At 37.5% G+C, this 24,299-nt stretch overlaps 1 protein-coding gene across 6 annotated transcripts in view; it reads right to left on the bottom strand.

Moving 5' to 3' along the window:
- Mapk10 (mitogen-activated protein kinase 10) overlaps window positions 1-24,299 on the bottom strand; it is a 337,874-nt gene that overhangs the window by 60,347 nt on the left and 253,228 nt on the right. For 2 of the 6 annotated variants that reach the window (XM_023712992.1, XM_023712994.1), the window contains exons 6-10: window positions 12,146-12,275; window positions 8,477-8,535; window positions 7,577-7,715; window positions 6,833-6,998; window positions 3,892-3,963 (exon numbers count right to left, since the gene is read on the bottom strand). In XM_023712992.1, the coding sequence (XP_023568760.1) occupies window positions 3,892-3,963; window positions 6,833-6,998; window positions 7,577-7,715; window positions 8,477-8,535; window positions 12,146-12,275 (566 nt within the window). Of the gene's footprint in view, window positions 1-3,891; window positions 3,964-4,863; window positions 4,947-6,832; window positions 6,999-7,576; window positions 7,716-8,476; window positions 8,536-12,145; window positions 12,276-17,034; window positions 17,108-24,299 lie in introns of those variants that run through there. The other 4 variants (XM_023712993.1, XM_023712995.1, XM_023712997.1 and 1 more) reach the window with 3 other exon arrangements.

The raw sequence follows: 24,299 nt of genomic DNA, 5'->3' as shown, positions 1-24,299 counted from the left end.
CCTAGCCACCAGTAACTGTCACGGTCATTATGCATGTCCACAACACACTCGAACTTTGTGCGATATCCTATCCTCAAACTGTTAGAAGTGCTGGTCATTTACTTGCCATTCTAGTATTTATTTATGTTTTACTCTTAGTACTTCTTTGCTATCATGAAAACTTTTTCTTAGTTCAATTGTTTGGAAACATTTAATTTTCTGAATATTGCTTAATCTTAATTTTTGTTCTAAGATTTATGCTGTATCTTTGACTTACAATTTATTTAAAAGACATTGTAGGATATCTTCTCCTAGTATTAGAAACTTTAAAAAGTATATTTCCATTTTCTGTTGACTTTAAAAAAAAAACAGAGGTTTGTACAAAAAAAGAATGTGTTCACACTTAAAAGCTCTTTACATGATAAAAATATTTTAGACATAATCCTTTGAGTATTAAAATCACTAGCAAACTAATGAGTAGAAAAATAAATATGTATTTCTTGTTCTTAAATTGTATTTATTTTCCCAAAGGTCTCATTAAAAAATCAACAAACTACCTCTGATGTCATGTGGATCAGACCAACCACCAAAAGCTCACAATGTTTTCAATATGCAAAGATAATTTCAAGTTAAAACATCAGTCATCAATGGCCGTTGTGTAAGATTTCCTGAAGTGTTTCACTATGTTTCCTTAGGGCGCACATTAAAAAGCTCTGTGGAGGGAGGATAATGTTGGTTAGGGTGATCTAGTATTAGCACATCACTTTTGAGCCTTAGAGTAATTTAATGTTACTATCAATATTAAATGAATTGCAATTATGATTAATTTTATAATTCTAAATGAAAAACAAGAGAATATGAATTTTTAAGACTGCAAGATGTTGGAAGCATTCAAGACATCAATTGGCATACACTAAGTTTTGATTTTACTTCCAGAAAAGGATAAATTCCTTCAGTAGGCTGAAATAGTTTGTAATTCTCCTTCTCAAACATAATCCAACCTGTATCTGATGGTCAAGATTTCATGAGGGGATTTCAGTCATCTAAACTATTTTTGTTAGACAGATTTATTCATAAAATCATAATTTCATGTAAAGATTAATTAAATAATTCTATTCCAAATCCACAAAGTACACTCATCCATTGTTCAATAGGGCTCCCTATAGTTTATTTCTAAAATGTTATCATGACTTAAAGCACTGTAATAGTATTAATGATATGTAGAATGAAAAATAAATCCAAAAGAAAACATTTTCAGAGATGGTATCTCTCCTAACTCATATCATTGAGAATTATTTATCTATCATTAAGCCAAGTTTAAATTTAAGTAAAAAGTTTACTGCCAGGAATAGCTTATAATTTCCCCCCTTTACTGATGCTGCAAGTTCAGCACCACAGACAGCACTAGGCTACCAGAGTCCTGTGCTCTATGGAACCAGCAATTAAAATGAAGAAACACAGAGTGCAAACCTTTCTCACAAGAAATGCTGCTTTCTGTATTAATGATTCAATTCTATAATCACACTTACCATGGACTTAAATTTTAGGAATCAAATTTTGCACAATTTTATTTCTGTTCCAAACTTCTCTTCTACAATAAAAGAGAATTAAAAGAAAGAAAAGAACCTCCAAAAGAATAAGTTTCAGAAGAATGAAGTATGATCAGTGGTACTAAGTTTGGTTGATCTTGTTTTCTTTTTAAGTTTTGTTTTTTCTTACTGCTATTGGATATTAAACTAAACTGCTGAAATAGAAGGAAAACAACCATAGAATTTGCACAGAGAACTGAAGTCTCAGAGAGCAGCGTGCTGTGTGGGTGCACAGCCATGAGCATTTCCACACGAGTGCCATGTGGAAAACCAGAACCCAGCAGCTTTTGTCTCTGGCTAACTAGAGCAGGGAAGGATGAGATGTGAATTTCACTTGCTGATGGGAAGGGTTCCTTCCTGTTTGAAACATGTTATGCCCAAAGGCAAACAAAATAGTTCCTGCTTTTAAATGAATTCAGTTAATTTAAATGTGAATGGGATCACAAGGTGGTTCAGATCAATTATGCAGACTGTGTGTAATTCATCTCCAAGTGATAAGTGAGTAATTTGAAGTCTAAGGAAAATTTTCAAAGTGTCAATGTGAGAGTGAAAACAATACTTCACACTATAGATAAAGAAACAGGAAGCAAATGAGGATTTAAGACATTAAGACTGATGATAAATAAAAAGGCCAAAACAATGTTATTCCATGTTCTAGAGCAAAATTATCCAACAGAAAAGTCATATATGCATCTTTTTTTTCTCTCTATTTTCTTTTGTGGTACCAGGAATTGAACCCAGGGCCTCAGGCTTGCCAGCGAGGCACTGTGCTGCTGAGCCATATCCCTGCCCCCATTTATGTAACTTTAAGTTTACTATCATTCTCTCTAAAAATAAATACATAAATAAATAAATAAATAAATAAATAAGGAATAGGTAAGGTTAATTCTAACAAAATATGTAATTTAGCCCAATATGTTTACAATATTGTCATTTCAATATGTATCAGTATAAAATTATTGATAATCTAGCTTATATGCTTTTCATCTTCAATAAATGATATGCATTTCACATGTACCCCTCACATGCATTCAGACTGTCATTTCAGTTGCCCAGGAGAGATGTGGCTGGAGGATGGGGAAGGGCTGAAAGACATCGTTGCATTTGTTGGAATTTAGAGGTGATTTCATTAGTATTCAGCAGAATGCATAGACTCCTAAATGGTTCCCGTGTTCATGGTGAAATCAACCTTTTCATTGAGTCAGGTTTTTGTACTATTGAACCATTTTCTTACCGAAATAAAAATCGTAGTTTTTACATAATAAAGTTTTCTCAATGGAGTTTTCTTAATCAAATAGAATGGCTAAAAGAATCACGGACTACATTTGCTTATTGCCAATTTCCAGCATATCAATATGTAATAAATATGCAGAGTTTTCCCTGAATTATCACTGTTAAAGTTGTCAGTTATTGTTGCCTTACATTTGTGAGAGTGTTTGTTAGGAAGCTCCTTCTGTATTTATAAATGTATGTTTTCCTATCAATGTGTAAACTTTATTCCTATACACTAGAAACAAAGATGTATTCCTTTAATAAACAATGAACCACTGCCATTGAAGAACCAAACCTATTTATCTAATGATTCCAACTCATATATAGCTGTCAAAGAAATTTCGGATGGAATTTAATGTAGAGTTCAGTGGGAGAATTAAAAGCCACACTGATCTGTAAAATTCTAAATCTGGTTGGAAAAGTTGTTATTTACTGTGGTATCATATCTTGAAATTGAAAAGGGTAACCTTATTTTAAACTCACCTGACTTCCAATTTGAATAATGATAAAGATTTTAAAATGTGAAAATTCAGAATTTGAGGATAGGATATATTGACCTATTTAAAACTGTATATATCTTTGACAGTAATTCCTATCAGTGAAGCCATTAACAGAAGCTTAGAATGTCCACAAAGAGAGAAATCATTATGCCTAAATGATGTAGAAGCATAAGACAGTTTTCTAGAGCAGATAAAAAATGATGTTTATATAGTGAGTTCTTTGGCTAAGCATAACGATAATTACATTCTAATTATTTGGGATCTGGTGGCCTCTGTTATTTATGAACAAAAATAGCATTGCTCTTTTGAGCTAGAGAAAAGAAAGTAATTTAAGAAGAAAAATTCCCCATTGACAATGTAATCATAACAAGTCATTGCAGTAGGTAATCTGCCATCCTGGCCAAGTTATAGAAATCATCACTTTTTAAATCACAGTTACATCACTTACCCAACTTTTTGCTTCTATCTTAACTGTCCTAGTAAAAATCACTATGTGTTGAAAGGAAGAGAAAACAAACTAGGAGAAACTGTGGCAGAAGGTACAAGGATACAGTCCCTTCCTGGAAAGAGGATTTTGTGACGAACCATTTCTCCCATAATGCATCCCACAGACCATATATCCACTGGAACAGGAGCAAAGGGGAAGTGAAGAGAAAGGAGGGAGGGAAGGTTAACTAAAATAATTACCTCTGAAGGAGGAGGAAAAAGAACAGTTTGATTAGAAAGCACAATTTCTGCCTCCCACCGAAGGTGTCCAACGGATGAATAGAAACCATCACGTGCTTTACTATAATCAATGTCAAGCCAACGAATGTAAATCAATGTCTTTCTAAAAAGTATTACTGCATGGATGTCTGAGATTACCCTTCTAATACTACAGGATGGCACAGAAAAGCAGTAACTAAACAAAAGCATCTCCGTGATAAGCGAAAGCTAAAGGTCACCCTGGAGTATCTTTTATATTACTTGTCACATACAAAACAATCATGCCAATCACTCTGTAGGGGTGACGGCTTGGGTTTTTATTCTATTTAGTTATGTAGAGTAGGGCAACAAAAGAGTACTGTGTTTGTGTGTGTGTGTGTGTGTGTGTGTGTGTGTGTGTGTGTGTGTTTCCAGAATAAATGGCTGAAGCCGTGCTTTATTATGTGCAGGACTGGCATTCTTAGCACTTAGACTTATAACTTCAAGGATTATTCTTCCAAGCAAATATCTGATTTAACATCTACTTGAAATATTTAGAGAAAATATGTGATAAATAAGCACTTGACTAAGGCAGTCATCTACAGGTACAGTAAAAAATAAAAGGCACGCGAAGTGCTAAAATGCGTCAAGTACGTACATACACGTATGTGTTGCCCTCCCACTCGCCATCCCGGCGAGTCAAGCATGCCTTGCCTTCTCTTACCAACTTTATCCATTCCCAAGTCACCTTTCTCGGGGACAAAAGGGACTTTGGGCAACAACCGGAGGCTGCACTGCTCTGTGGGAGGAGGGGTGCGGTGCGGGAATGGAGGGCATGCCCGGGAGCAAGCGGGTGTCTGCGTCACCTTCCTTCACCATGCGCCCAAGAAGCCAGACACGGAGGCAGCGTTTGCAGCCCTTTCTAGCGAGAGGAGAAAGGGGTGTGAATGCCTGCACCCGTGGGGCAAAGGCCTTAGAAGCCAGAAGCGGCAGATTCGGACCCCGGCTCTCTTACATCCTTAATCATTTCTTTTATTGACACATAATAATCATACCTATGTGGGGTACAACGTGATATTTGATGCTGAACACAAGGGCAGCAATCAAGTCAGGGTAATTAGCATATCCACCACCCCAGACATTCACCACCCCATGCAAGGCCCCAGGTCTACCAGCACTCTGGAAGTGTACAATTAATTTTGTTCAACTAGAGCCCTTTGTTCTTCACTTTTCTCCAATCAGATCCTTTCTGGCTTTTAAGATTTGACTGGTGCAGAACACCCGCAATCCAGAGTCCCTCAGAAGGAAGCTGCACTCACCCCTGACCCTGGCCACCAAGTTCATTAGCCCCGCTTGCTTTTTTCTCTTTTCTTTTCTTTTTGCTTTTCTTTGCTTTTCCTCTCCTTCCTTCCTTCCTTCCTTTTCTTTCTTTCTCTTTCTTCTTTTTTGAGGAGGATCTCTCTACATAGTTTACTCAGGCTGGTCTTGAACTCACTATGTAGTCCAGGCTGGCCTTGATCTCACAGAAATCCTCTTGCCTCAGTCTCCAGAGTTCTGGGATTGCAGGTGTGTACCACCATGCCTAATTGTGTGTGTGTGTGTGTGTGTGTGTGTGTGTGTGACTGTCCTTCAAGCTGATTTTCTCTTTCCTCTGTACAAATCTATAAAAGTATTTGCTGTCTTCAGTGGCCATAAAATTGTCATAAAACATCCTGTACCATGTGTACATAAAAATGCAATGAAAGTTATTTTTGTTTACTATATAGAAATAGACTACTTGAAACAAAATAGAATATTAAAACAAATATGAAAGACACATTGGAAAGACATATAGTTTAAAACTGTTATTTCTAAAGCTATGAAATATGTTTCTTAATAAGCTATGCCACTTAGAGAAGTCTGGACAAAATCTGATACTGCCAGGTTTTCTAGCAGTAGTATATAAATTCTCCATTTTATTCAATCATAATCCAATTTGAATATATTTGAATAAGCACCCCTTTTAAGTTTTAATTTTTTAAATATTTTTCAGATAGATTTCACTATGTATTTTAAGTGGCCTTAACCTCGCTTTGTAACCCTGGCTGGTCTTTGTAACCCTGGCTGGTCTTTAACTCATGGTGATCCTCCTGCCTCACTCTCCCAAGTGCTGGGATTACAGGTGTGCACCGCCACGCCCAACTATACCCTTCTTGTAAAGTGTCCATGTATACTTAGTTTTCTCTCTGAAGTAATAATGTACCATAAAATTTTTTTCCTTTATGTGGTCTGTAAAACTTTACCACACAACTGAGACCCTAAATAATCCTTCCAGAGCACTTTAAAGTATGAACAAACTTGTTACCCAACTTGAGTAGTGTGGGTTATTACAACTGGATTGTTCCTGTGATGTTCACAAGGCCTCTACTGCTGGGCTTTCCTTAGCATGGGACCCGTACGGTGGAAGCCAGGAGCATGAGTGGGGCAGATGTCCTCCTGTTTGCATACTCACTCTTACCTGAGGTGCAATTCCAACAATAATTTCCTCAATATCAGTGGCATCTGTGCTAATTGACACCTCTTTCATCAGACTCCACTTTCAGTTGTCCTTAGCTGTAACATGTTAGTACTCTTCTTCCAAAGCTCACTTCTTAAAAACATTCTTCACATTGTTAAGGAGTTGTTTTTCTAGTAGTAATTTTTCTTAAAAATAACTAAATTTGAAAGCTGGCAGCTCTATTTTTGAGACATTCATATTTATGAAAGACAACGTGCTCCCATCTGTGTAAACCACATGCCTACTGCTCCCTGGTTTCAGAAGCTTCCTACCGTTCTCCTTGTAGCCCATGCCCAGGATGACCTCAGGGGCTCGGTAGTAACGCGTCACCACATACGGCGTCATCATGAAGCTTGTGCCAGCAGTCCTGGCCAGTCCGAAGTCCAGGATTTTCAACGTGCAATCAGACTTGACTACAATGTTACTTGGTTTTAAATCCTGACAATGGGAACATGAGAGGACATTACAAGCCTGTATCTTATAGAATTTAGAGTCTCATCCATCCGTCAGTGTGTCATATGGGATCTCTTCTTGCCTGCATAGCCCTGTATAAGGTTTATGGCTATGAAGAAGTTGACAACTTGTTTGGGGCTTTTAAAAAAGAGCTTCAGAAAAATTTTTAAATCTTTAAGAGAACTATACTATCATTTTCACAACTTAGGCTCATCTTGAGAAGTTTTAGAAAAAAAAATAAAACAATATATCATTTATTGTCTTCTCCATTTTCTCCTTAGGGTAATCTAATTTCTTAGTATGTATTTCACTCCCAGACCTGACAGAAGAGAATTGAGAGTAGGTGTCTCTATGAACTGCCTTATTCCACCTGCCTGTACAATCTGGGAGGGAGAAAGGGTAAGATCACTCAGAACTGAAACATGTCACACAAAGTCAACTGTAGTTTGGCTAGAAGTTCCTGCTACACATTAGTGATCTATACGCTAAAGGAAAAGATCTATAGCTTTTCCTTCTCTTCTTCAAAAGACTCTTTGCCATAACTATGCAGTCAGTATCCTTACCCTGTGAATAATTCCAGCGGAGTGCAGATGCTTGATACCACACAGCATTTGATATAGCAGATAGGACATCCGCTCATGGTCTAACTCCATCTGAATCACCTGGCACAAGTTGGCGTCCATCAGTTCCATTACTAAGTAACTAGAAGGTAAATCCACAGTGTCAGTTCCAACAACTAGTGAAAATTTTCAGACAGGTTAAAATTCTCTACTAGATCTATAAGTTTGCCGAGTTTCCCCGGCTCTGTTTTAGACAGAGCCAGAATGTGAAAACTTGCAATCTCCACATACGTTAGCTCTAGTGATTCTGTCCCCAGGCTGCTACTAGAAGCACTACTGATGAATGTGTGAGTCACACCTACACATTCTTATTTTCATTTTGCTCTTGAAACTCCCTCCATCCCATCAACTTTTTCTTGACTATTATGATTATAAATAAGAAAATTAAATTCAGGATAGCTACTTCCACTAAAGCAATGCTAAGGAATTGCTTCCTCTCTTCTCCAGGTAGCTGTAGTTCTAGGTAGCTTCTTCTTGTACAGAATCAAAATGGAAATAAAATATAATTTTATTGTATCCCTTGTATTAGTATTCCTCAAAGTAAACTGACTCTTCCCAGAAAGGGCACAGAATTAACTAATAATAAATAAATGCATAAATATGACACATCCTCTCCTGATTGAACAAGACCACTGAGCCTCAAAGCACATGGAACCCAGAAGCCACAAGGAAGACAGTGATTCTCAAGAAGTACCACCACCAAGAGTCTTCTGTGTGGGTCCAGCTCTTACCTCCCATTTGATTACTACAAAGCTCTCATCTCTCTGTCTTCCCATTTTTTCCTCACTTCCCCTCGAGTTACATGAGTGCTGGCTCACCCTTCCTCTGGAGCTAGTTACTTACACGTCCTGGAACTCCTCCAGCGTTTTCTGGGGTGTGAAGACATTTAATAAGCTAATAATCTGGAAAAGTATAGGAAGGCACAGAGGGAAGAGAGAAAGAGAGTGAGCTATGTAAAAATCATATTCAAGCATGTTCCAAATGAAAGTCACTCACTAGGGCTATGGTAGAAATGTGAAAGTTGAGAAAACTTTCTAAGCTGTCTCACAAAATGTGGAAAAGTATGTTCAGAAAGATATTATGATCTGTTTTTAGGTTCATAATGCATTTAAAAGCTTATGTTTCCAGGCAGCAGGAAGAGCCAGAGAAGACTGGATAACTGTAGACTGCTTTAATGCAATTCTGCCTGGTAGGACGGAGAGCAGTAGGTGATCTAATGAAGAGGAGGCAAAATCACATGAGGGGAGAGAGAGCAGCCTGGGAAACTCACAGCTGGACTTGTCAAGATGACATCTTCTGCCAAATGCATAAAATACCCTTATAGTTCAAGACATATTTTCTACTGCTACTATAGTTTCTTTTGCTTTTATCTCACACTAAATATTACTTAAACTAATGCTCTAATGGTGCATGTAGGGGAGGAATTACATACTAAATAACTAAGGGTGCATTTAGTGGAAAGTGCACTTAAAAAATTACCTAAATTCAGTTCTAAATTTTTTTGTTCATCAGACAATGAAATTCACCTTCTAGAATTCATATACTTTTAAAAGCCCTTTATTCCAGTTCCATATGAATTACATACATAAATAACTTAAGATGTTCTTCCCTCTAAATATCCCATATTAATGTGCCAGTCAAAGAAGGAAAATAAAAGATATAAATAACAATCTTATACTTACAAGTTGTTTGTACCTGTGTTACAAAAATGGGGTAAGTACAAGTTGAAGATTTAAATAGCTTCAAAGTGTCAGTTTGTGAATTTTAGTAAACTCCATAAGTGGCACAGAAACATATGAAGTACTTAAAAGCAAAATTATTTCCAACACCTGAGGAGTGCAGTCATTTCTGTGCAACATTTTTCATTTCTTAAGAAATTACTGAGAAAAATATCATAGTACCATCCAAAAATTTCTAGTATAAAACCATATGGTAGTGGTTCTAAGTATAAATAAAAAACTCAAGATTATATCTTATAAAGCAACTTTACAGTATGAAATATAGGTATAAATCAACAATTGCTTCAAAATATCTTTAAAATTTATAATGAAAGTACTTGATATCCTTTATGCCTAATTGTGGTAGGTGTTGAAAACGTTGTTACAATATATCTTTCATTTAAACATTTGTAGTGACTCTGCTCTTAAGCACTTTATCAATCTCATAAACATTTCATTTGCATATTTATTTACATAAAACACATTGGAGACTGCACAGGTCATGTACTTGAACAAGCAAGAGAAATGTTAACCTCCACCATCAGTAAACAAATAAACTGACTAACATGAATTAGTCTATAAAGTAGCATTACAATCTTAGGTACATCTAGATTTATTGTTTTACAAGATAATTTCCCAAGCTCTATTCCCCATCGTCTATTTTTATTTTCCTCTTGTCTATGTTCTTGTTTTATAAACTTTCCATCTCTGATTTCCCTTTTAGATATTCTCTCATTTTTGTTCTTTGCTCCCTTACAAATTTCAATTCCTGCCATAAGCAACTCAATAATTTATCTTTAAGAAGAGATCATCACAGGGGCTGGTGAGATGTCTCAGTGGTCTAAAGCACCTACTTAGAACAAGCTTAGCAAAGTACAGGGACCACGGTTCAATCCCCCAGCACCACATGCCAGCCAGCCGCGCCCCCTGGTGGGCTGAGCTGGCCACACACACACACACACAAACACATAAATAAATAAAAATTTTTTTAAAAAAGAAAAGATCATCACAGATATTTCATTTGAGTTGCACAGTTTCCAGCAGGAGCTGGACCCCATGTTTTGAGAGTTGTGTGAGTCCATGTTGTTGTGACCTCACAATCACATCACTCCAGGTACTCTGTCTTGCAAGTGAGTACCCACTTTCTAAAGGGAGTTTTTTCACTATTGTTAAAGACTTTAAAAGGCCTTGGTGTTTTTGGGGTTTTTTCCCCTAGTGGTGTTAACAGAGTTCTCTATTGTAACTGCCTTTTCTTAATAAAGTAAGTACTAAAGTAAGAGTTAACAGCCAGGTGTAAGGGAAGCTCCTCTAGTAAAGAAATGCATTTCTGTAGACAGATACGTATACCTATATTATAACGTGCACATGGGGAAGGACAGCACAGGCAAGATACCATTGATAAATTGTCACTGCAATTTGGAACTCCTTTTTAGGTATCATTAGTGCTGGGATGACAGATGACTGAATTAAAATGCCAATGTCCCAAAAACTCAAGAGCATGAAAAGAATCTGATTTAAAAGTCACTGGAATAGAGTACTAGAGGAAAAGAAAAATACTTTCATTGGCCTGAACCTACGCACTTATATTTCAAATATCTTTCAGTCAAACACTCATACATTAGTGTGCCCTTGGTGCCACTGGTAGATGGTGTCACCTTGTTTAAGCTGGGTATTGTAGTGCATGTCTGTAATCCCAGCACTTGAGAGGCTGAGGCAAGAGGATCCTTGAAAATTTGAGTCCACTCTGGGCTACAAAGCGAACTCAAGGCCTGCTTCAACTGCATAGTAAGAGAGAGAGAGAGAGAGAGAGAAAAGAAGAAAGAAAGAAAGAAAGAAAGAAAGAAAGAAAGAAAGAAAGAAAGAAAGAAAAGAAAAAAGGAAGAAAATAAAAAGCAAACCTTTTTTATATGACAACCAATTAATTCATATATTGTGTGATTTTTATGCATGAGAAATTGCAGGGAGTTATGATGGCCATTATTATTGTCTTAAAATTTATTTTTATTATCTCCTTACATATAACAAAATGTACTTCATAAATCTATTATAATTAGTTATTAAAACAGTTATTATAAAGGTAATGCTTTATCTCACATTTCTCCTAACTAAGGAGATACAGAGCACAGAAAGCGTTCTAGAGACCTCTGTTTGGCATAAAGAGTTGAGACTCTGAAGTGTAGAATGTCATAGTCTCCCCACTGAGCTCATGTGAGAAAATGCTCTCAGTGATCCACTCTGAATTGCTTTGAAGATATGTACTTCCCAATGTGCCTGACCCTCCAAAATCTAAGATGCAGGCATACAGTGGTTACCCTGCGTGGTCAGTTGGAGGCCACGGCCAGACTACAGCTAGAGTACAAAGGAAATAACAGTGAATAAAAATCTCCATCTGTTATTAATTCATTTTAAATTATGAATAAATATGGCATACTGTTATATAGAGTTTTTACTAGGTTTTGTGGGGGAGGGTTAAAGGGAAATACTTGTTTGTTTTCTTTGAAAAGCATGAAGTCTCCTGTTAATAGGATCAAGATAACTAAATAAGGTTAATTATGCAACAGAGACATGTCTATCAAATTCATCTCCATGCCATATGGCTTTTTGATGATCTTTAAGCAGGAAGCTACCATGAGGACAATGAAATCACATACAGCATATGGGCAAGATAAACGATCTTCAGAAGCAGAAATTGCAAAGCAAAGAAAGCCTTTCCTACTCAAGTTGCCATTGATTTTCATGTTTTAATCTCACAACTTCCCACTGGCAGAGGTTTCCAAATAACAAGGAAACTCACGTTTTTATGATTCACACATTTCATGAGGACCAGCTCCCGGTAGGCTCTTTTGGCATGTGTTTGGTTCTGAAAGGGTCTGCTGAGCTTCTTAATGGCCACATTTCTGTCCAGGACAGCATCGTATGCAGCACTGCAGAGATTCAAGCACAAGCCAGAATGAATAGCAGAAGATCCCTAGAATCCTTACGCACTTAACTAAGGGATAGGTAAAGAAGATGTCATGTTGGCATCCTATTTAGACATCATTTTCTCTAGTCACATCACTATAGCTGCAAGAAAGAGTGACTGGTGAAAGAAGGAAGGGAGGAAAGTGGGGAGAAGAAGAGTGGAAGGAGGGAGAAGGGAAGGGTGCTGTCTCACTAAGAAAACAGCATATAATTGTATTAGTGGGTTTCATATGTGGGGAGAAGAAAAATAAGTGCTCAGATTTTCCACTGGCTCTGTGACCATGTCAAGCCACCTCATATCTCTGGGCTTTGCATCCTCATCTATTAGTAAATAGTACTTAAGTATTCTTCAGGAAGACACGCAGTAGGCTCTCTGGTTATTTTAAGTCAACATTCATCTCTGTCTCAGGCTCAGGAGCCAGTCTTTAAGGTGTGTTGCTAATTGCCAGGAAATCACAGGTCAGTGGATAACCAAAGTGGGCTCATTCACAATAACAAAGCTCCAAATGAGGATGCAATCAGAGCTTTCAGAACCACAAATAACTTGACTGAAATACAAAGACAGAAATAAATGTTGCTAACATCCGAAGCTTTCAAACTGCCGAGAATAATTTATCATGCTGTGAAAAAGCAATCACAACATATGGTAAAGTTTCTCTCATGCTCAGAATACATGGGGAGAAGATCAAATGAGCAAGTGAGGGGTTCTTCTTGCTACTGTACTAAATGATGTTTTCCCAAAATGTTTGTCTCTTGTGCCTGTAACTTTGAATTTTGCTGGGTTTTGTCTTGTTTTCCAGAAGAAAGACAGAAACCAGGATTGCCTATAAATGATTTATCAAATTGGAAGTGGCTCCATTTAAGACTTATGCTACTGAACTAAAAGACAAAAAGTTGGCAAATTACTGTGCTACATGGTAAAAATAGATGCATAAGCTAAGTTTTAGGGCTCATCTGGACCATGCCTCCACTTAGTATTCACCCTTCTAAAATATCTCTACCAACATTTCATTCATCATTGCTTATATACTTCCAAAAGCAGAACTCATTAATATCAAGGCAGTTCATTCTGTTATTAAACAGCTTTAAGAGTAGAAAGGCCATAATTCTACTAAACAGAATTGTCTATCTCTCTGGTTCTCACTGACTACTGTTAACCTTGCCTTTGAGCCAACTCAAAATAAACTTACTTTCTCGTTATCAATGACTATGTAGTTTGAAATCTATGAAAGGACAGAACACAATGGCTGGCCTAGAGTGAGCTCTCAGTGACTCAACTTTTATTATTTCTACCCAATTTCTTTCACAATTTTCCCATCACCGGTCACTTGTCACCATTTGTCAGAATGTGATTGCAAATCCCGTGTTCATTTGGTTAGTTTCCCATGACTATGTTTCAGTCTGCCCATGATCTATGAAAATGTGGGCTCTGAGCTAAATAAAACATTGCATGGAGAACTGCACAAGATTAGTGCAGGGCCTTTGAGTCCTTCACCCATTCATATGTTCATTTATTCAACAACCATCTTCTGACACTGTTAATGCAGCAAAATCTGACTTGGCATCTTGAAAACACCACACATGATGCACCTACAGTAAGCCTATATTAATTAAAAATACTGCCCCTCAATACTTGTGCTGCTGTTGTATTACTTGTGTCAACGTTGGTATTTCTGTTATACTATTTGCTCATTGTAATTAACCAGTGCAGCACAATTAAAAGAAAGAGTCGGGGGCCAGGGAGATAATAGCTCAGTAGAATAAGCACTTGCCTTACAAGCACAGGGTTCTGAGTTCAATCCCCAGTACCACAAAAAAAAAGAAAGAAAAAGAAAAAGAAAGAGTCAAGTAACCTGTATCTTGTACGTAAGACACAAGGACAAGAATAGATTTGAAAATAAAGGAACCAAACTTCAAGAATTTAAGTAAGTTATCCACAGAAAATGGACAGTTCACTTTAAAGAAGACTGAGTTGTAAGCCAAAAACAAGTTAGGGAAGATATCTTTTAAAAGCAGAAAAGCTGTCACTCCCAATGGTCTATCAAAGAGTCAGAGACAGAAGTTATGGCCACATTAGACACTGTCCTTGCAAGTGGACCCTAGGATCTTGTCAGCCAGGCAGAAAGCTTCCCCCACTCTGATGGTCAGAGGCTGCAGGACATTGACCTTCTGATTAGAGCCTGCTGAGGCTGATTCTATCCTCCGCTGTCAGCATTCTGTTTACCGGGCTCTCCCTAACAGTGTTACATGCAAGAGTATTGCCCTATTGGTTCAGCCTGACTGTTCTAGTTCTCACAACTTAACACACTGACATCTGGTTTTCATATGTGAAATATTTTTCTAAATAAATGTCCTAGGATGCATATAATGCAGCATAGGACAAGCCATAAATGCTGAGGGTATATACAACCATCAGGCATGTGCCTCTTAATCAGGAATATCTAGTCTTCCTACTAACTACAAATACATGTTATTGTGCCACTATCTTGATCGTATTTCACAAGGTTGTCCCATAATATAAAAAAGACTGAGTAAAAAACCTGGTTCAGATCTAGATGGATTATAACCCTATAGTTCTCTAACTTCCCCATTTGGTAAAGCAGTTTTGTATCACTTGTTTTGAATGAAACAAACTTATTCCCAGTTATCTCTGTATATTTCTTAATATTTCATTTAGTATCTTTTCCTAGCAAATGTCAGGCTCAGTAGATACGTCTTATAAGTAATTTTTCTTCCCTCTAAAGAAATAAGAACTTTGTCTACAGTTACGTGGAATTCTGGCTCACTGAACATCACGTGACCCCTCACCCCTCTCATGGCAGCGTCCTTTCCTTTCAAGAGCTTGCAGAGCTCAGTGTGCAGTGCCAGAGCTAAGGCAATGCTAGATCGCTGGCTCTCCTGAGGTCCTCCATGTTCTCCAGGACAGGTAGGTAAGGCAGAGGTGAGCAAGTGGGCATCTTCTGACAGCTTGTGGCTGCCACGCTGAATCTGCAGGACTCGTGGTGTGAGAGGTTCCCAGCTCCCCAGCTGAAAGGAGGAGCTAAGGCAGAGCCAGCAGTGACTCAGGTTCCAGTACTGGAACTCTACCAGGCACAGAAGTAACAAGCAGCAACAAGGGCCCAGTTCCAGCTCCAGGACTCCAGGCTCAGCTACGACCTGTGCTCTGGGAGCACAGGGTTCTAGGCCACTCACAAAGGGCAGCACCCTGGAGATTCAGCTTTCCAGCATCTGTGAGTACTTGATTATGGCCAGGCTGAAACCTTTCCAGTGGTTTTGCAGACATTCGTTTGACTGCATTAAGTTTTCACCTGCTGAGCCTTTTGTCTCTTACTCTGAACCCTGGATGGTGTTACCATCGCCGGATCTCAGGACTCCCAGGTGGCCGCAAGCGACAGCGCAGCCAGTGTTGCAGGCTCGCAGACCGCATCGTTGGCACCACGCAGGCGCAGAGGCGTGTCTGCTAGCATCCTATTACTTTTCAATCATAATTTTTAAAGTCTTATTCTACAGAGTTCTACTATTTTTCTTCCAAGCAGTTTCTTTCTCTTAGCCACAGAAATGTTAAAAAAAATAAATAAATAAAAGTGGAAACAAATCAATGAATATTTTCCATCCCCAACTTTCTAGCAACTTTGCCGAAGACAGATTTTTCCAGCAACTTATACATATGCAATACTAACCCACCTCCATACTACCAGGTCTATTCCTAAAAGAAAAGATACAGCCTTCTGTTATTTAATCCAGTTGATGCTGTAAAGCTATGATTATCTCCTTGTATAAATTTACACAAGGACACACACACATGCACACACTGACTGGCAAGTCTTATTCTCAGCAGATTTATCAGTTTTTTTCCTTCTACCGATTGCAGATAAACTTTTACATAAATCTTTCTCCTGAGGCATAACAAATTATTTGATAATTCTTCCTATTCCTTTTATGTTTCAAATTTAAAATGTTCTGAATAGCATTAACAGATTGGAGATGGGGGATCTCTATGCATCATGAGAAGAACTTTATCTCTTCAATAATAACAAAACAACCCAAATATCACTGGAGCATCTTAAACATCACATGCTGTGAACTAGAAAGTCAAACTCTACCCTGGAATACACAGATATGGCAGCCTTATTCTCTGGTCCCTTGTTTCCATATTTTGACTTTGCCTTTTTCTAAAGGCCTGAAGTGAAAACGATAAAAAAAAAAAAAAAAATTCTTCACCCAGTGCCTTCAAATGTGTGACTCTTTTTTACAGAGAGAACAAAATAAAAGCAATACAAAATTCCAAAACAAGATGATAGGAAATTAGTGATAGTTATTATATTGGATATTGTTATCTTCAAAATAGTTGCTCAGGTTATAAGATATAGACATATCATGTTGATCAAACAATATAAGTTCTAGCTTTTACTCTCAATGAACTAATAGAAATTAGTAGTACAGTTATCTGAGTTACCTTGTGTGCACACATTTTTAAAATTTTCATATATATATATATATATATATATATATATGAAATTTTTTTCTTTTCTTTCTTTTCTACTTTCCCTCTTACAGTCTCCCCACTGAAAAAACTGAAATAGTAAATAAGATCCCAAAGGTACAATAGTTATTGTGAAAGCAAAAGAAATTGCTGAAAAGGAAATATATGGCTTTTATGACCAAACATTATCTGCTATATGCAACCATTGTGGACTGTGTTGTTGAACCTGCCAAGCTCACTTCTGGCCTGGGGCTTTTACAATTGTTCCTCTGCCTGCCAGGAAGGGTTGTCTCACACCTTCCCTTAGCTGGCCTCAACTCCTAGCTCAGGTTTCAATCCAAACAGCTCTTCAGAGAGGCCTTTCTTCATCACCTCATCAAAAGTCAACAAAGCTGACTTTTGGTTCATTATGTCATTGACTTGTTGGGCTGCATGAGTTCAATTCTATTTACCAGGGATGTTTTAGATTGTAAGTAATAGAATCTTGAAATGACCTAAACAATAGAATCACTTATGATGTCATAAAGCAGAAAGTGTTGAAGCAGACTTTTCAAGCTTTCAGGCATGCATTGGTTTTTGTAAACCCTTTGTGAGTTTTTGCTAATTGGTTCTCTAAGAAGTCAATAATGGGGCCAGGGAGATGGCTCAGTAGAATAAGTGCTTGCCTGGCAAGCACAAGGGCCTGAGTTCAATCCCTGGTTCTGAAAAAAAAAGTCAATAATATGAAAACTTCATTTGTGCTTTCAAAGGCAAGTAGTATCATAAGATGATGCACTAAGAACTAAGACATTGGAAGTGATGTTGGAACAAGCCCTCAGCACTTAGCTGCCTTGGAGTATGACCTCAGCTGATGACAGCCACTCCCCCATGGTTATCTCTCTCCATAGGCCACCTTCATTCAGTGACTGATGTGGGATTATAAAAGTCTGGCTACCTCGGTCTAACTTGGGACAGCTGATCAGGCTCATTTTATCTTCAGGACTACAAGAAGGATTAGTGGAGACTTCCAGTGAGATTGCAATGAATTAAACTTACACCTTTACATCCTTCCCTTCTTTAAACACCCCCTAATAAAACTCCTATGAGCAGTCATCATCCCAACCTGTACTTTCTAGGAAATAAAAGATTTGATTACTCACTCGTGGTTAAGTATACATTAAGCTTTGGAATATACCTGTGCCTTTCTCTAAGCAAAACATTAGGTCCAGCTGTGCACAAAAGTGATTAAATTCAAAGCTCAACATCAGTAAAAGCTACTCTATCTACGTAACCAGCTAATCTAAATGATCAAGCCGATTACACAGATTCCAACTGAAATCACTCTGTGTGGAATGGGTAACACAGTTGAAATAGGGGTCACAAACGAGGCTTAGAAAGAAGTCCTCAAAGACTATACCAAAACCAATGGCTGTTGCAAACACTGGAAACTGTGATCACTATTTGTTTTTATAGCCTTTAGGCAAACTAGCTACAAATCACACAAGACTATCCATCTTGAAGAAAACTTTGGGACCAGCTAACTAGGACCCAGGGAAAACAAGAGAAGGGTGCTGGCTGCCTTAGGTACAAGGCAGTGACCTTCCAGATATCAGGATGAAGACCCTGAAGAACAAATCAGTCTCCTTTGATTGGAAGACTGGCTTTTTTTTTTTTTTTTTTTTAGTGAAATGGTGACAGATGTATCCAGATTGCCTTTCTTGTTCTTCTTTTATCTTGATTACAAAATGCCTGATGCCCACCTTGCCCCTCCAGCTGATCTTGCAGTGAACCATTTATGTATGGCCCACCCAAATTTCAATCCACAATATCTACAAAGCTGCCAGTCTGCCATTTGACAGGGTCATTTGGAAACCTTATTATGGTTTGACTTCATATGAAATGTATAAGGGTATAGAGACTGCCCAGCTGGTAAAGCTTAAATGGAGCAGTCAAAACACCCTTACTATTCTGAGTTTCCTTTTTGTTTCATGACATAATTATAATTATCTGATTTTTTACTAGGTAGTCAAGCATTTTAAACTTTGAAATAAAGCTCTTCCAGCAAAAATAGATTAATAACTGAAAATGGATATTAAGATTTTTATATGCTGAATTTTTTGTTCAGTGTTTTATTTGTCATAACCAAATGAAAACCAGGGGGAAAAAGGTTCTTGTAAACATCAGTATCAGAAAAAAAAAAAAAAGATAAAATAGAAACAAAGTTTTGTGAGTGGAGTGGGCCAGAATGGCTGAAGAGAGAGGAAGTGAATGGGGGAAAAATGAACGAAGTTATATCATGTACAAGTACCAATTCTCTCTGAGGAATGTAATCATTATGCCTATCTAAATTGTACCAGTAAAGTTAATTATAAAACAATGTCTATACATGCTTCAAAGTCATTATTTCAAGACTGTGCCCTAAGACGGTGGTTTAGTACACACAGCTGCACAGCTTGGTCCATTCAGGCTGCTGCAACCCAGGACTTGAAACCACGCACTTTAGACACAACCAAAATTTGCTTCTCACAGTTCTGAAGATTAGGAAACACAGTCAAGGCATGGAAGACTTGATATTCAGAAAGAGTCTAATGCTCATAGATGCCACCACTTTGTCCCTTCATCCTGTGGTAGCAGGGGTACCTAGCTCTACAGGCTTCTTTGAAAGGACACCAGTCTGATTTATAAGGGTAGAGCTTTGTGACTTACCTAGTCTCGACTCAAGGTCCTTTCTCTAATAATGTATTGGACAAAAGATATCAGCATGGGAACTCGGAAGAAAAAACACAGACATTCAGATCCTGGAGCTCCACAATATGCCTTTCCGATGACTCTTCACTCACAACTTTCATCCACATCAAGTGACTACCTTCAAATTAATTTTTCACACTTTCAATTCCAATTATTTTTAGATATGTATTTTTTAGATATGTATACAAAAGTAAGCAAAAACCATAATGTGTTGCCTCTTTCAGCAGGAAACATAACTCTGTAACTGTTTAAATTGTCTGCTATATATTATTTTATTAAATGTATCAAATATAAAATTAATACATTTCAATGAGAGTTTGATTTTTTTTTTCACCTAATTCAGTGAAAGTCTGTGGAAAAATGAAAAGTGAAAATCTAGCAATAATGTAACAACTGCCAGAGTTTTATTTAAATATGTCAACAATGCAAATAGTTTTTTTAATGATAATACAAAGTTTTGGGAGAACAAAAATCATACTGTGAACAATGATTTTATCAAGGTAGGAAATATGTGGAATAGGAAGAGACTTTGAATTGGTGGTGCTGTAAACACAATTTACTCTGCATCCAAAATAATTGCACTATATTACAAATCAAAATAAAAATTTGAAGTTTAATCTTATGACAAATGATGTTATATTATAACTCCCCTTAATTCTGCTTGATGAAAAATTTTTGTAAACATGTCCTCTGAATGTTGAATGTATTTTGTGCAAAATCATTCCAGACAGTTTAATGATGTTCCTTCATAAACAGAGCGCTCCATTATTTTAGGACTGGAGACTCTTAGGTATACTTGCTACCACAAGCCTGACCCATAAGGGGAGCAGACAGAAGGGGCTAAGGTTCTCAGGCAAGGCAAAGAAGGAGCAGCGCTAATCAAAGCAAATTCTCAGAGATGGGATAAAGATTAAATTTGGAATTCCATAAATATAATTTATGCTACCTTCATTTATCAGGATACTCTTTTGACAGATCTTAATGTTAGGATATATTTATATTTTGTATAAGACTTGATGGAATGTTTAATGTCAGAATGCTTAGGTCCTATGCAGGACATGATGTAAAGCCCTGTCCTTTTTTTTTTTTTTTTGTAAAGCCCTGTCTTTAGTAACTATATTTAACGTATAATTCATAAATTTGATGTTATAAAATTGTTCCTCAGATAAAGAAATTTTAATTAAAGAAAAATATGAGTGTGAAAAAAATGAACTGAAATATTTTGTTAGAACATAAAACTCAATTAAAATTAAAAATATTTTCAACTAGCAGAATTTTTTTCCTTTAAATTCCAGGGCCTGCCTGTCTTCCTTTTTCTTTCTTTCATCCCTCTTTTGTTTCTTTTTGTTTGTTTCCTTCTTTCTTTTCCTTCCTTCTTCTCCTTCCTTCCTTCTTCTCCTTCCTTTCTTTCTTCCTTTCTTCCTTCCTATTTCTTTCTTTTTTCCTCTCTCTCTCTCTCTCTCTCTCTCTCTCTCTCTCTCTCTCTCTGGCGACAGTTCTCAGGACTGAATACGGGGCCTCACACATGCTAGGGAGGTACATACCATTAAGGAGTTCAGCTCTCTTAGCCCTTTTTAAGAGTGTTTTTCAAGCAAAAATGTTATGATTGATACTGAGTGTGTTAACATTTTAAATTCAACAGACATAAAGGATAATTTTGATGACATACATATACTTGTGATGCTTCAGAAACTTTATAAAAAATAAAATCAAATAGAAAAATTGACTTTGGAAAAATACCAGTGAAACCATAGAGTAGGATCAAGAAGGCTCAGTTGATTAAAATACACAAGGATATATCAAATTATTCTCTCACTTTGAAAATGTTTAGGTGACCAGTGGGTTTTAAATTTTATTTGTACCTTAAAAACTTATTTAAAATAAATATGTAGTGCTAGTTTTCACCTACTATTGTACTTTTTTTTGTGGTACCTGGGAATGAACTCAGGACCTTGTGCTTGCCAGGCAGGCATTTATACCACTGGGCTATCTCCCTGGCCCTCACTATTGTACTTTAATGTGCCCTTTTATCGTCAAAAATGCTCCCAACTTCCAGATAAATGATCCTTAATTCTCCATGGTTCACTGCTGCTGTTTGGCTGAAAAGGCTTTTGTGCATACTGCAAAAGATTGAAGAAGTAGAAAACAGAATTTCCCTCCCACGGTTCCTGCTACATTCTCACCTTTGGTCATTTCCTGGCTGTGCAACTCAAAGTGTGGTTTGTGTTTAATTCTTTTATTTTAACAAGATTTTTCTTATAAATAGAGACAGCAATTCAAGTGGACCAGAACACTCAAATAATGTCAGAATTAGCCAATGAATAAAAGGCTTTATTGAGCGCATCAGTTTTGTTTGTGCAAGTAGATCTGGGATGGAACAGGGACTCCCAAGGGAATGTGGCACAAGTGCACTATGTCTAAAAGTAGCAAGCTAGAGACCGTGAGAGGTACTTTGGGCTCCCAGGTGGCCGCTATTTCTTGATACCTGTAAAATGGATGAGGTGCATTAAGTGAGCCGCAGGAATCATGGGCACTTCCTGCACACAGGACATACAACTCTGAGAATTAACATCGCTGTCCAGCCTGTGAGTCTACTTCCTTTCCTCCAAGCCTGCAGCACCACGTGGTTCCTGGCTTTATGATTCCTCTCCACTGATGCACTCCTGTGCTCATCAGCTATTGTTAACCTGGAGGCTTTTTCATTTCTGATCTGTTCCACTTTCTCTATATTTGTCTTTTCTTTACTCATCTCTAATATTCAATCACTACTTAAGCCTAATAATTAGAAAGCTGATAATTATGAAATCCTATTTTATAGCAATTTATTTATGCCAAAATTATAATATCATAATATTATCACACATAACCCTTCACTGGTTTTTTTATCCTCAAAGTTATTATATCATTTCTAAAGATCCAAGGCCTGAAGGATTTAGCTCTGCATCACCTAGATATTTATTACATAAAATTGCATTTGCCACTGCTATTATTTTCAGAGCTTTATTTTTTTTTTATTTTAGGGAAGGGTCTACAGGGTGTTCAGGGTCTCACTATTAGATCAGACTCATAGTAAACTGCCTGTTTACAGCCTCCCAAGAGCTGGGACTACAGGAGCACACCACCACGCCCAGTCTCAAACACTGTCTCAGTGCAACCCGGGTGCGGAGCTGGCACGGCAGGCCTTGGGATCAAATCCCCAGTCCCTGCAAATGCTTGCAAGCACTTTAATCTGCTGAGCTATTTGGCTAGCAGTAGAGCTTTAAATATTGTAGGAAAGGATCATTGTGTGAGCTTAAAAAAGCAAGTTTAAATAATTGAGGCCACATACATTAATGTAATGCTATGCTGCCCAAGATGCTAAGGTTTTACCTCTAGCTAAGATGTATTTCTCAAAGGTCCCCATGCACATAAACATTACATCTAGCTGGATGTCTTAGAGATAGGCCAAAATTCATAAGGCCAGACTAAACAAACCTGTGTCTCTTTAACCTTAAACTGTCTTGCTTCAATTTTTCCCTTAAATTTTGTTGTGTTTAGAAGTCATCTTAATTTTTCTCATCTCCTGCCCAAAACCAATTCACGAAAGGACTCATTTTACTTCCAAAGTATGTTTAAAACTGATCCGTGTCCCTGTAACTTCTTTTCCACCACTTATATTGCTCCAGAGACCATCCCCGGAGGGCTCACTCACATCCGCTCCTGCTTCCCACCCTCCGATCCGCACCTCACCAATCTCAGACTCTTATATCCAAATTAGCTTTCACTCTTTCAGGGCTTTGTGTGTGAGATCCTTTTGTTCTGTTTACAGGGCTAATAAAGAAAACTTCTGGAGCAGCACAATATGAATTTAATAAATAAGAATGTGCCTTCTAAGGTTATTGAGAGAATTAAATCAACCTTATGTTCACAAACCCTGGGCATTATTTGATGGCTGATCCCAGCAGGCAACAGATCGCACCTGTCTTGCTCACTGCTTCATCAGGCACATAGAACAATACCTGGAATGCAGTTGGACCCTAAATATGTAATTGGTTTGTTTATTTATTTATTTATTTGGTACAGGGTCCTCCTATACAGCTCAGACCTGTAGTGATCCTCCTGTCTCAACCTCCCCAGCGCTGGGATTACAGGCATGTACCACCACACCTGGTTTGGGGCCAGCATAGTGGACCCCTGGTTCCAGGGTGGGCATGGCATCGAACCCAGGTCCTTGTGCTTGCCAGGCTGGAGTTTAGACCACGCAACTATCTCCCCAGCCCTAAATAGGTAATTTTTAATCAAATAATTGATGACTGATGTTGTCCTAATTGGTAAAATAAATTCATACTTATCAAATTTCAGTGAATGTAACTCAAATAGCCTATAAATACTTTTGAACTTACATGTTTTATTTCTAAAATTAATACTAAAATTGTATTGTCATCCAGCACCAATCCATGTATGCTTTAATCTAAAAATCTCCTTTGCTATCAACACATTGTCTTCTCTTGACAGTGTGGCTCCAGGAAGACCAACCCTCTGTGCTTGCCATGTGACCCTAAGTGCCAGGTTCCTCACCCTGCAGCACAGCCTGGCTTGTCTTGGAAAATGCAAGATTAACAAACAGGCTGTTTTGAATTTACTAACATTTTATTTGCATATTCTAGATAACACTAGTTTGACTGTGTTTTCTCCCACTAGCAAATGTTTCCCAAACATCAAATAATTAAAGATTCATTATAGCAAAGATCAAATAAACTCATCTTCACATTGACAGTTATTGATATGAAGCTTATGT

This window comes from Octodon degus, unplaced genomic scaffold (genome assembly GCF_000260255.1).
Source record: "Octodon degus isolate 3935 unplaced genomic scaffold, OctDeg1.0 scaffold00028, whole genome shotgun sequence".
NCBI lineage: Eukaryota > Metazoa > Chordata > Mammalia > Rodentia > Octodontidae > Octodon > Octodon degus.
The sequence above is the reverse complement of the archived record's forward strand: the minus strand, read 5'-3'. Positions and strand labels throughout refer to the sequence as shown.